Genomic DNA, 13,895 nt, shown 5'->3' with positions numbered 1-13,895 from the left:
TCATTGTCATTGTCATTGTCATTGTCATTGTCATTGTCATTGTCATTGTCATTGTCATTATTATTATTATTATTATTATTTTGTTATTATTGTACTAGCTGGCTAATACCGGAGCTTTATATAGACGTGTCTCCCAGAGCACTTTAGATTTAAAATAAACTCTGTGCCATTAGCTAAGAGAGTTTAAAGTGTAAAGTCCATCGCAATGTTCACTACAATTGTATTTTTCCGGCTTGTAAAGCTGGTCCCACGTCTCTCGGGCGCAAGAACCTATTTCAAAATGTATTTGTCAAATGTGTCACTTTAACTTAAGACTTTCAGGGATACTTAAAAGTGTTTTGACTTTAAGAAAATAAATAAATGGAATTCTGTTGTCAACTTACAAAGCAAAATTAATTCATGAAAATGTAAATGATTTTTATGAAAGCGTTTTCAACACCCGATGGAGGGGAAGATTGTTTATTTACCAAGATTGCTACTTAGCAAGGTCCAATTTAAAACGCTGCCATTTTTTATTTTAAGTCGAGAAAAATGCATAGGTTTTTTTATTGTAATGTAAATTAGGTTATTTTTCACTGCTTCGTAAAGAATACTCTGTTACGCTTATGGGGTTTTTGCATTTTCACGGAGTAACTTTTACAGTACAATTTAAAATTTTCTCTTCTCTTTTTGTTTTTGGTAAAATAATATAGGCATAGAGCAATAAACTCAAGCGTGCTTCTAATTGCGATACAAGGCAGGGAGTCGGGAGTTTAGTACCTACTAGCGCACCAGATGTCGTCACGAGTACCAAATAGCTATTTTTGTAACTAATTTATTTTACATTAACAAGCTGCAATTAATCAAACCTGCTCCAATTTCTAGTGATAACAAACAAAGCAACTATATGGCGTTTATTGCATAAATTTTTATGGATACTGCCTTTTAAGGCTGTTAAAAGTTGTTGTTGTTCATTTATTTTGTTTAGTATTAGCTCTATCTAACTATATTAGGAAGCGTTACTTTATAAATTAGTTTGTAACACACAATGCCATCTATTGACACGCATATATGTCAAAGTTCAGAAAATAATTTTAGCTCTTGATTACTATACTATACTGCCTGGCGGACCAGCGGAGAAACCGTTCGGCCACGGAGGCAGTTAATTTAACTAAAATTAAGTAAAATTACATCTGAAATCGCTATATTGATTAAAAAATATTACTCATTCATAAGACAAATCGTTGAGAGAGAAGAATGAGAAAAACTCTGAGTGTTGCTGCGCTTTTGTTTTTTTTTTGTATTATACCAAGTGATGGGACTGAGAAGTCGGGTGCCTGGTGGTTATTTATCGTCACGCTGTCCATAACAGTCGCAGTGCCTCTCAGAGTTTTAAATCACAATCAGATTTGAGGGGCACTGCCACTCCGTCCGTCACCCAGAGACATAAATTGACAATCCCTTGTGCCTATAATTTCACCAGCATCATTATCCTTACTTGAAATTCTCCACTTCAGAAGCACGTGTAAGAATCTGTAGTATTTGTTGTTTGTAAATAAATATATATTTGTTCACATTTATCTTTTACAGCAATAATTAAAATATATTGAAGGCACACCCTAAAAGATCTTAACAGATCCCTCCCATGAATTTCTGTCATCCAAATGTGCAGAAACTGTGTAATAACTTTTTACGACGCTTTAAACCTCGTAAATGGCAATTTTTGAATATCAACAGGAATCTTGTTAAGCGTATACATTGTTCCATTAATTTAATTTTGTTGAGACGACCATCAAAAACAGACAGTTCGTTGTATATTTGTATAGTTGTATATAGGTACTATTGTGTAGTTGTATATACTTACGAGGCTATATGAGAATACTAATTTCTTTATACATATCACTCAATTTCGCTCCTGACCCCTCTGTTTTTTTAGAATTTGCGTCTCTTTGATAACAATACTTTGACGACCTCCGTGGTCGAGTAGTTTGCACAACGGTTTTCTTGCTGCCGCCATCTCTGCGGTCCCGTGTGTGGTCGTGGATGTGGAAAAACTAACTTTTCTTATATTGGCTGAGGTCCGGGTGTTTGTAGCACCTTCGTTGTTCTCGATTTTCATAACACAAATACTTTATAATTATTAATAACAAAGATCGTACACTTAGAAAAATTCGAGCGAAAGTTTTCGCGCGGCCTCGGCATGGCGTCCGCCCAGTGGCGAATTTGAATTCTACTTACTAGGCAACAACATTTAAATTCCTCAGAGTAATGCAACTGCGCTGTCGCCGCGTAGGCTAAAGACAAGCCAGACTCGTCGGTGCGCCCGGGATGTTCAGTTGAAACGTAAAAGCTAAATAAATAGAGCGCATTTTGCCATGACGGTTAAATGCATGCGGTCTCTGCGCGGCGGCATCGCGGTCTCCACGCGGCGTGAGGGCGATGAAATTCGAGGCGAATAAATGCACCCTCAGGCAATCCGTGCCAGATGCTCTGCCAATGTGTCAAAGTCCTGGTTCGAACTAAGACGGATCTAATGAATTTTTCTAAGTATTCGACCTTTTGTTATTAATAATCATAGCAAATTAGTGGAGTAATTCAGCAAAATAATAATTGAATATCATGGTAGTCAAACATCGTGACATTCAATAAACTTCAAAATTACAAATACTTTAGTTACATACTTTGGGCTCAGAGCGACGTATGTGATATTCTTAAAAAAAAAAAAAGATTTTTTTATTAATATACGAGTATAAGTTCTCCAAACAAATACGTTATGAATAAAATGTAATAAAAATTCTTTCCATGTAATAGGAGAGGTAAAGAGTACAAAGGAAAATAGAGAATAGGAAATCCATATCTTCGCCGGTCGTCACGTTCAGCAAACAGAGGCGGCGTCGGAACTGAACGGTAGCGAGCAAATAAATATTTCACTCAACTTCATATTTACGCGACGTCTGCAAGACAAACGGTATGGGCATTCTAATCGTTTTATATACTGGAGACTGAAGTATGAGTAAACACTTTTGTATTGCTTGATGATAAATTCCACGGAGTGTAGAATTTATAAGACGATTAATCGCCTTCAGGTATTATTGATGGCGAGTAACCGTTTTCAGCTCTTAGCTTAGCTATTTGCATTCTAATTTGAAAAGAAAATTGGGGAGTCGGGGTTGTTTGGTCAAGTTAGGATGAAGAGAAGTTGGTTACCTCATAACTGAATTTAAATATATAATTAAAAAAAAAACAACCACACCTGCGGCCGTAGCATGGCAGAATATGTGTGATAAACCTCCCCGTGACAATATTTAATTCAGTTGATAAATCTACGTTTACGTCGAACAAGAACAATGATAAAAATTGCGTATACAGCTATCTTTGTAGTTTAAACATCGCCGCGAAATCGATGAAACAAAAAATGGCAAAGCTAAATTTGCTTATTTGGTACTGAACTAATATACATTTTGAAGAACAAAGAAAGAAAGACAACTAGCTAGCTATCTTTGTCGTTTAATCATCGCCGCGAAAACCATGAAAAAATGTCTTTGCATCTCGTGACGCGCTCAATTTTTACGTTGATAAAATTACTGTGCTAATGTTTTAAAAATGAGATGTGACATTGCAGCCATGTTTGGCACTGTGTTAATCTTTTGCAGTCATTAGTCGCCGGCGCTCACGATTACTTAAAAATGTGACGTCACGGTGCTCGCCATGTTCGCTTTGGCAATAAAATTTTAAAGTTTATCACTCAAATTTGACAAATAACTGTGGATATAATAGATTTACCGAGGCGGCATATTACGGGGGCTGCTCTCAAAACTAGGAATTTCCGTGTATTATATGTACCAAACATCGAAACTCGACGTGAAGGTCGATGACGTAGGTAATCGCATTTGGCTACACGAGAAGACGAACGATGGACCAAAGCAATCAGGGAATAGTGGCCAAGAGGAACAAAAAGGCCAGTGGGCAGACCACCAGCCCGATGATCAGCATTGCTATGCCCAGCAGTGGGCTGATGTTGGCTGACCATGATAATGATAATGATGATGATGATGAGTACTAAAGCAACAGGATTCACTCCGTGGTACAAAAGATTGTACGTTAATTCACAACTCATTAAACGATTACTTGTAGCAGAAGTATCTTGTTTACGTACACCTTTTTTAATGTGACCAGCCCCCGTAGTATTGCTACGCATGATAGTCGCGACGCGCGCGATAAAATTGAAATAAGCGCGCTTTATTAGCTGTCTCAATCAGATCTAATTTAGATAGCCAATAGGGCTCGCTTATTTCAATTTTATCGCGCGTGTCGCGACTATCATGCGTAGCCATACTACGTGGGCAGAACGCACTAGTCGTGCGCCTGGTGTTAATCGACACGTCTGTTCTGTCGCAAAGGTCTGAGGGGCACTGTCACTGCGCCGGTAAGTGGGTGATAGACGTACGAGGTTAAAATTCGCGGTTTTAAAGTTTGCGTTCTTACTCAGCTCGACGTCGGCGACACACGACAGATTAGCTTATAATGTTACGCGATGTCGTCAAACGGAGGAGGTCTTGTGTTATTTGGAAATAATATCATATCATATTTTCAAAACTAAAAAAAGAACACAAAATCGGCGAGAGTGGGTGAAGAACTGGCTTACGAAAAGAGAGCGTTTAACACATGTAAATTTAGTAAGAGAGTTACGTGAAGAAAAGGAAGACTTTCATAATTATTTAAGAATGCCCGAGTCGTTGTACGAAGACCTCTTGTACTTAGTTACACCTATAATAGCTAAACAAGATACCTGTATGAGAGAAGCTATTTCACCTCATGAACATTGAAGTGTAACATTGCGATTTTAGGCAACTGGTGGAACATATACACATTTAATGTATATGTCAGCAATATCAAGACAGTCGTTGGGATACATTATTCCTGAGACATGTGATGCATTATATACGGTACTAAAGGCATATTTGAAGGTTTGTAAATAAAATTCCAAAATAAAATTAATTAATTTTTTTTTAAATAAAATGCAGTGGCCTTCGTAAATGTTAATTAAGGGATAAATATTCTACCAGTGAGTCCGGTATATTATTGATATCTAAATCTTGCGTTTGGCGTATCTGGCGAGGTATCTGGTCAGTATCTCGACCAGCCGAGGTGTCAACGCGTGAATGCGTATTTTGGGGTACTTGGATCGGACCATTATTTACAGATGTATTAAAATTTAATTTTTCAAAACGTCCCAAAAATATTGTTTCATTTATAAGTTTTTCAGTTATTCCTAGTTGGCAATTAGTCATATTTCGGAGCTTTCCTGCTACATTTTTACCAATAGAATCATATTCATCTTCTGCCTTTTCTAATTTTTTTTCCTATTAATGATATTGTGTTAGTAATGTCATCGTTGGCTTGTCGCTTACGACGGAATGTAGTATTCAGTGTTGCAGGCGTGGATGTCCCAGGGGAAGACACGTTGTAAGCAGTCTGTAAGTAAAACCAATAATTATGATTTGTATTGTAACAGTTTCCGAGTTCGGAACAAGAATGGATAGAAATTGCTGAAGAGTTTGAACACAGGTGGCAATTTCCAAATTGCTTAGGTGCTATTGATGCGAAACATGTGGCTATTGTGCCTCCTGCTGGTGCTGGCTCTCATTACTTTAATTACAAAGGATAGCATAGTATTATTTTCATGGCAATAGTAAATGCAAATTATGAATTTATCCATATGGATATTGGAACAAACGGACGTATTTCTGATGGCGGTGTATTACAGAAGACAAAATTCTTCCAAAGATTACGCTCTAAACATTTAAGAATTCCAAGCCCCAGAAAACCACACATAAATTATGAATATATATATGCCTTATGTATTTGTAGGTGTTGAGGCTTTTGCTCTGATGACAGATTTACTAAAACCATACCCACATAGACAGTCACTGGCTAGCTCGAGTAAGAGGATATTCAATTATAGATTATGCAAAGCTAGAAGAATTATAGAAAACGTTTTTGGAATTTTGGCTGGAAGATTTCACAATTTTCGATCACCTATAAATGCCAGTGTGCACAATATTAACAAAATAATTTTGGCGTGTTTAGTATTGAACAATTTTTTGAGGAGAAAAGCAACAATAATGTATATTCCTCGTCAACATCTTGACAGTGAATCCCACTCAAAATGCAAAGCTCATACGAGAGAAATATGAAAACTACTTTAACACTAGCGGTGAAGTGCCATGGCGACAAAAAATGTTGTGTTAATAATAATACATTCCTACCTCATTATCATTATCATCACTCACTTCTGTATCAATTGTACTTTGATTATTATTTGAAAATTATTGTTCTGAGCCATCAAATGATTCTGTACCTGAAAATAAACTCCTAGCTTTAGACCTATAAAACTGATTTCATTTATTTATCACCATCTGACAATAATGATAAGTTACGTTAGACCTGTAGTATAATTTTTCCATTGACTGACCAACGATGACCAAACCCAACATAAGCAAATTGATATTCTCATTCATTAATCTGTCTGTAGGTATAGGTATGTATTTAAAAAAATTCAATGACTTATTGACTGACATAAGACAACGCACAGCCCAAACCGCTGGAGCTAGAACTCCCGAAATTTCCACGGGAACAGGAATAGCGCCGGGCGAAGCCAGTGGTCGCTTGCTAGTCAATCTTACAATATACACATAATACATAATAAAAGAGGCCAATTCATCCTTCGTCATGGTCTTTCAGAAACTGAAGCTGTTTGTAGTACCAAAATTTTGGTACGTATACTGATCAGTTCCAGAACCAGAACTCATGCTATCTCTTACTTTTTGTTTTCTTTTCGATAGCCAGCCCTTAAAGAATTAATTTTCTTCTTTATTGAATCAGTAGTAGCATTTTATTCCACCCTACGTATTATTTTCAACAACTTATTGTACCCTTAGTTCTTCTTATTTGTCTCGATAATCACGCTTCTGATTTGCCAAAAACATGGATAACTACGATAATATTCGATGAATTCTGTTAAAAATTCGTGAGAATAACTACGAAAATCTGTTATTATTAAAGCAATTTGTGATTAAAGTTACACTTCAAAATCTACTTACGAGATGCGTCCGACTTTATTGACAATTGAAACAAAATGGCGGCTCGTGACTCGGCCTGAGACATAAGTTGACAAGTCCCATGTGCTTGTAATTTCACCAGCACCTTCGCCTTTCAAAACTGGAATGCAGTAATGCTCACATTACATTAGAAATAGCTAAGGTGGCAGTAGTTCCCTGGACGACTCTACTGCTACTAAACATAGTTTCTTTAGTAGCAGTAGAGCTCTTAGTGCTTAAAACGAAATAGGTATATTTATTAATATAAATATAACAAAACGAGTTATTGTTATATAATTATGTGCTAACTTCTATTAATCCTTATGTTTTCTTATTTTTAAATTAAGTTGAGCACAACAAGTGACATAATCAATTAAACAAAAGAACACGAATCCACGTCTATGAGACAGCGTCTGTCAGTTCGTCAGCCGGTCATCCGTGCATAGCAATCTGACATCAATAAAGGCTACACTACTGTTATATTTTCTAGTAAATTGCAACATCGACTGACCACTTCAACGAAATTTTTACAAGGACAGTACCTAAGTTCCCACGGAAGTACACAACGGTGAAGGTCATCGAAGACGATACGTTACGTAGAAACTACGTTACATCGAATTTATTCTACTACATTTAGTCGCATTAGAGCTTCTTGTGAAAGAGTTCGTCCAAGGAAGTACTGCCACCTTACCTATTTCTGCCGCCAAGCAGTAAGGTGAACATTACTGGAGGCACATGGGACTTGTCAACTTATGTCTCAGGGTGTCGGGCGCAGTGGCAGTGCCCCTCGGATCTTTGTGATTACAGCTCTGAGTGGCACTACAATTGTAGTGTCGCTTACCATCAGGCAATTTATAAATGTAACGAAATTGTGAAAATTTGTTAGTTACGTTAATTCGAATCTATTCATTTTAATACGTTTATGATGTTGGCTGTAAATTTGTGTACTTTTTCTTTTTTTCTACTGAATCTTTACCGAGTACGCCAGCAATGTTATGGCACTTAGTAGGTACATGCGTACTGAACTGAGAAACTTTCAAATTGCTTAAAGCGACTTTGCGACGTGTCGGGTTAAGGTTTGTTCGCTGACCATAATTTCCAGACACTGATACTATTGCCATATTGACTTTAGTGATAAAAAATCTTTGATGTAACTTGTCCTATTTATACAAAATAGAATTGCCAAGAAATATTCTCTGGTGAAACGTAGTTTGATTCTATTTTGCGTATTAACTATTCAAAAGCAAAGACCATCAGTAGTCACGGTCTACAATCTTATTTAGTGGCAATAGAGTTCCTTGTTGCAAAGTACTCGCCTTACCTATTTCTGTCGCCGAAGGGTAATGTGTTCTTTACTGTATTTCGGTAATAATGAGTAAGGTTTCTAGTGAAATTACAGGCACATGGTACTTACCAACTTAAGACTCAGAATGACCGGTGGAGCGCAGTATGTCTCCGCAGCCAAGCACATACTACCATAATTGATTTTTCTCAGTTCAATTGCAAAAGGTTTGTGTGTAATTATGCAGCCTAGCTGACATTCTAGGTACTTTTAGGTTTATTTGGGGTGGGACTTGTGGGATAGGAGGGACTGACAATCTATATCAACAATTAAATGTGAGCATTTCTGCGTTTCGATTTTGATGGGTAAGGTTGTTTGTGAAACTACAGGTTCTTGGGACTGCTCAATCTAATATAACAATAACATTGCGATGTAAAGCTCTTGAGTGACACTGTAACTGTTATGGGCAGGTGTGTAGCTTACCGTTACGGTGTATCATTAAAAAAATATATCTAGCCTTGTGGTTTGTCAGATTTTTTATTAAATTATGAAATTGGAAACTTCACTATCACTTGAGTTCAAAAATACTTAATATAGGATAAAATTCTTATTGATTATTCAATAAGATTTATATCCAGATTTTAGAAAGTTAAAAGTAATCTTTATATACAAAAATGTACCATTTGAATAGACATCAACTAACATAATGAATAATGCGGTCGCGTGGTCCGGTGAGGCTAACCTCTTATAGCTAAGGGCGCATAAAAGAATACGAGATTAAAAGATATTCGTTCACGTGAATAATTACACCTAACATTTGTAAGTATCACTATTCTGCCAAGCTATTTGGAGCTTTCATTTTGTAGGTAACCTCTTTAGTAATGTTATACAATTCGTTTAACGTCTATACTGCGGTATTGCACCTTTGCATTTGAATGGACCACGTACTATTCTCGTGTGGTAAATTTACACTCTGGTTGTTTTGATTTAGAATTCAAAGGCTTTTCACTTGTGTCGAGTAAGGATGTATTGTGGTTTAACTGTGTGCTAATGGTTAAACACGCCGTGGTGTTCTTCCTAGTTGGGAGTTTCCAAAGGGATAATATTATTTGACCCGCAAAGATTCAATTGATAGTCGCTTGAATATTAGTTGATGTAAGGTTATGTTAAGCATATGTAGTAAATTAATATTTGGTATTCAAAAATATTACCTGATCCTCTTTCTCTATTATAGGTCATATCTTGGTTGCGCTTTCCATTCAGTAGGTTAGGTTAGTACAAGTAATATGAAAAAAAAAAGCATGCGAGCCGAACGTGCGAAGTGAACGTGCCACGGCAGCGGCCAGCGAGTGCTAGAAGCGAATTTGCTTGCGTTTCCGAACATAGTTTCAGGTCAAATTATATTATAATTAATAATAATATTAGGTTGTAAATATTGTAGTAAATCAAAGTAAAAAAGTATTTTTGTGAATCGAACTATAAAAAAGAGGTATCTAAATTTAGTTTTTAATGCTATATATTTTTAATAATTTATACAAATCAAAGATTTTTTGCGTAGCTCAGAACAGATTAAAATATCCTATGATTGAATTTATTTTATGTCTCTGAGTAGTGGGATCAATCATTAAAAAAAGATTTTTGACTGCTGCTTCTGCAAATTTAAAATGATCATTTAAAAACATGCCGTTTCCAAATTAAATGCGTAGTTTAGTTTTTCAACCCCGACTCCAATAGAGGGGAGTTATAAGTTTGAAGCCTATGCCTTTGTGTCCGTCTGTATGTCTGTCTGTGGCATCGTAGCTGTCGTAGATGTTCGCGAATCGGTCTGATATTAAAGTAGTTTTTTTTTTATATGAAGGCGACTTATTTATTTAGGACGGTTCTTAACTATGCTTGATTAACATCTCATCGTTTAGTTGTTTAAACATTTTTATCTCTTTTCCCAGTTAATGTAGGCATCTCAATCATAAAATGAATACTTATTTTACTTCCATTTGTCTGATCGTCTAGAAATTTGATTATATTATTGAAATCCGATATTATCGGTAATAAGGTAACCTTAGTCTGATGCTGCAACCAGCACCATTTGTAGATTACCACTAGACTATAACCTAGAAGACTACTTCCCTATTTCTGCCGCCAAGCAGTAACGTGAGCATTACTGCGTTCCGGCTTTGAAAGGTAAGGGTGCTAGTTAAATTGCAGGCACATCGGATTTGTCAACTTATATTTTTTTTACAACTTATTTTTTACAATAAATATAATTCAATATTATATTTTAGAATAACAGCGGTAGAAATGGTTTTGTTATATAAGTTATTTTCATATAAGCTCTAACTTTTCATCAAAATGGATCACGTACCGTTCCGCGCGAAGTAAGAAAGCAAACTTCTCAGTGATCCTTCTGACTTTGAATAGAAATGCTTCGGAAATGGCTACAGAAATTCTTGGAAATTTAACCTCCTATTTACTAAGCGTATTCTGCGAATACAGAGTAGTTCCGTTTCATCTAACTTCCCCAAGCATCAAGATGAGTTCGCTAAATTACGAATATAAAATTGTGTTCATATGGAAATTTACCGTGTTGTCATCTCATCGCGTTGAGCTTGTTTAATGACTATGGTATGGTCTTCGTCTTCTTGTCTTATCGATGGCAAACACTGTTATAATGTTTGCTGTCGATGTGAAAAGATTTGATGACATATGTACAGGAAGAGAATGATACGTCGTGCGGTCGTGCTTTCGTGCTACGGTCATTTTCAGTAAAAGAGAAATTATTTGAGTTTGAAGATTATTTGCACTTTCTTGTGGTCTTATACTTACATTTTATTATTAATACGTATTTATCGGCTTATTACTAAAAATGAAACTACCTCTTCGCGTCTAAATTTTATTATAGTGTCCTGGAGTACAAGAGATTTTTGGGGTATGTAGCATCTGAACGCGGGGTCGGTTTAAAGTTGCAATAGATACTTTATGTTTTGTTAGTCAAAGTATGTTTTCGGAAAATTATATAATTTTTATCTAGGTACTAGGTACCTGTGAAGTATCAATATCTATCGAAAATGAATTCGGGTTCAGACGATATAACTTTAATGTCATCTCTGGAGGTGCAACTGAACCCGGGACTGGATGCGACTCAAATTTAATTATTTTTGTCAAGCAACCCCGCTCACAGCACAAGCCTTCCCGGGGACACACGATACTCACATTTGGGCTCATTCGGGTTCCGTTGCAACTTTAAACTGACCCCGGGCTCAGATGCTACAAACCCGTTTTTTGACGACAACGACAAATTTGGTGACTAGCGGTGTGACATGTTTATTAATAATTGTTTTTTTTTTCTTTCATATTCTAATGCAATTTAATTTTAATCTATAACATTTAATAATATTGTACACCTTAAATGGTGGACTATAGAGCACAAGCCAATGAATATTTAAGACCTTATGTAATGATTTATAGTTATGCAATAAATGTATTCTTATTCTAAGTTGCGTGTTTTTTTTTTCAAACTATGATCCTATGATCATGGATGAAGGACAGATATACGCGATTAAGATCCTAAATAACTGCTTTATTAAAAAACCGACCTCAAAAGTTCGTGAAATTATATCATTTGCCAAAACGTAAAATTGAGAACCCCTCATTTTTTGCAGACGGTTAGAAATTGTTCCATTTTCAATGTGTAGCAATCGCGAAAACTTAAGAACTCGATTATTGCGATCACTGTTTCAAAAACATTTTTCTTTTGTTACAGTTATAGAATCCGGAGACGAACCATCAACTTGCATGGGAAGTCGCACTCTGGTCCTGGCAAACCATCAGAGCACGGCCGATGTGCCAATGCTCATGACTGCTTGGAACCCTCGACGTGGCGTGTTGTGCAATTTAATGTGGATCATGGACAGGGTCTTCAAGTTCACCAACTTTGGCATAGTCAGCGTGTTGCATGAGGACTTCTTTATACAAGCGGTGAGTACCTTATATCATTATACTCGTACAATTTTAAAACCCAATTGGCAATTGTCACATCGCTATGATTAAAACTATTGGTTAGTTTGTATTACGTACTGCGTTTCACGTGATTTCCAAGCTGTGTGATTGGTCAGTTTGAATTTCCTAGTGCGTTCTGAACTTAATGGTTGGCCACATCGATTTAACGAAGTTTCAGCCTTCCGAGTTGCGTATTAATGCCTTGATAATTTTTTTATGGCGTAGTTTTTTACTCGTCTATGTAAGTATGTTTACAAAATTTAATTTACTATTGTAGCATCGGAATTTGTATAAAATAAATGTGGGATTGCTAGATCTGAACGCATGAATTATTATAATTTAGGCGGTGGGTGAACGTATCTAAACGCGGGAGTGAGAGGGAAGGAGTATGCAAGAGAGAAAGATGATTCGAAATATAGAAGTATATTGTGTGAAATTTTATAACTCATCTGGAGGTAAAAACTGTCACATAATATACGTAATTTGTTTCATATATGTAGGCCGTATTATTTTAATGATTTTTATGTTATAAAAGCACTTTTGACGTATGATCCCACGTGGCTTTATTATAACAAGGGTACGATTTATAGCCTGCTATAATACGAAAGATCGTACGTCTTTATTCTGAATAAGAATTCTGCTTTAAAAGCGAAATTCACCACTAATATTTGTACATTTTATATATGAATATAAGTTTTAAGTACCAGTAGAGCTCCTTACGAAAGAATTCGTCCAGGGCTGTGCGGCCAGACAAGCTTTTCAAAAATTCTGTGAATGCAGTTATTCATTAAGAAAAATAAAAGAATGTTTCCTTCTTAGGTAGTGTAAGCATGTTAAGCATTTGAGGTACTCTCTTTGCAGGTAATCTCAATCTAAGATGTTCGAAATAAATATCGCAAATGTTAAATGTTTTCAAATGTATATTTAAAAGAGCAACCCCTAGAGCTTCTTGCTCGTTCTACTCAAGGAACTCCGACTTACGAATGAGCAGTAGAGTTTAATATATAGTGCAATATATATATAGATATTTCAAGTGTAATTTGCTTACCTACAAAATAAAGATTATTTGAATTGGAATTTTAATTTGTCTCATCGATTTTTTCCACCCTGTATACTTCAAAAGATATAATTAAAATTACAATTAACATTTTTATGATAATTACTGGTGCAACTCGCTGAACCATGTATGAATAAATATGTCCCTATTTTTGTAAACATATTTCTTTTTCATCTCATTTGAAAAGAAATTTGTTAGTCTCGTTATATATGATAATTTTATTATAAAAGGTAAAGTTCTAAGAATTTCGTTCAGAGAAATGGTAATTTGTATTTATTTTTCGTTTTGTTCATGAATTGTATCATCATATCATGTTAACTTAAACGCATTTATTGTTGTTCATAAGCTTCTCCTAAGCAAGCCAACTCTTCCGGGCTTGTGCCACTCTTATCCGACTGCTTTTGGCCACATTTACTAGTTGCCCGTCCATATTGCCGTAGGGCATTCTACACTACTTTTGCTTTGACGTATTCGAGATTTT

General features: G+C 35.9%; 1 protein-coding gene across 1 annotated transcript in view; it reads left to right on the top strand.

The window, feature by feature from the left end:
• The window catches only part of LOC113239623 (acyl-CoA:lysophosphatidylglycerol acyltransferase 1-like), a 542,108-nt gene that overhangs the window by 234,558 nt on the left and 293,655 nt on the right, over positions 1 to 13,895 (top strand). The window contains exon 2 of the mRNA XM_026476683.1: positions 12,122 to 12,336. Coding sequence (XP_026332468.1) covers positions 12,122 to 12,336 — 215 coding nt within the window. The remainder of the gene's footprint in view (positions 1 to 12,121; positions 12,337 to 13,895) is intronic.

This window comes from Hyposmocoma kahamanoa, unplaced genomic scaffold, assembly GCF_003589595.1.
Source record: "Hyposmocoma kahamanoa isolate Upper Pololo Valley unplaced genomic scaffold, ASM358959v1 114, whole genome shotgun sequence".
NCBI classification, from domain to species: Eukaryota; Metazoa; Arthropoda; class Insecta; order Lepidoptera; family Cosmopterigidae; genus Hyposmocoma; species Hyposmocoma kahamanoa.
Note: the sequence above shows the minus strand (reverse complement) of the source record. Positions and strands in the feature narration are given on the sequence as shown.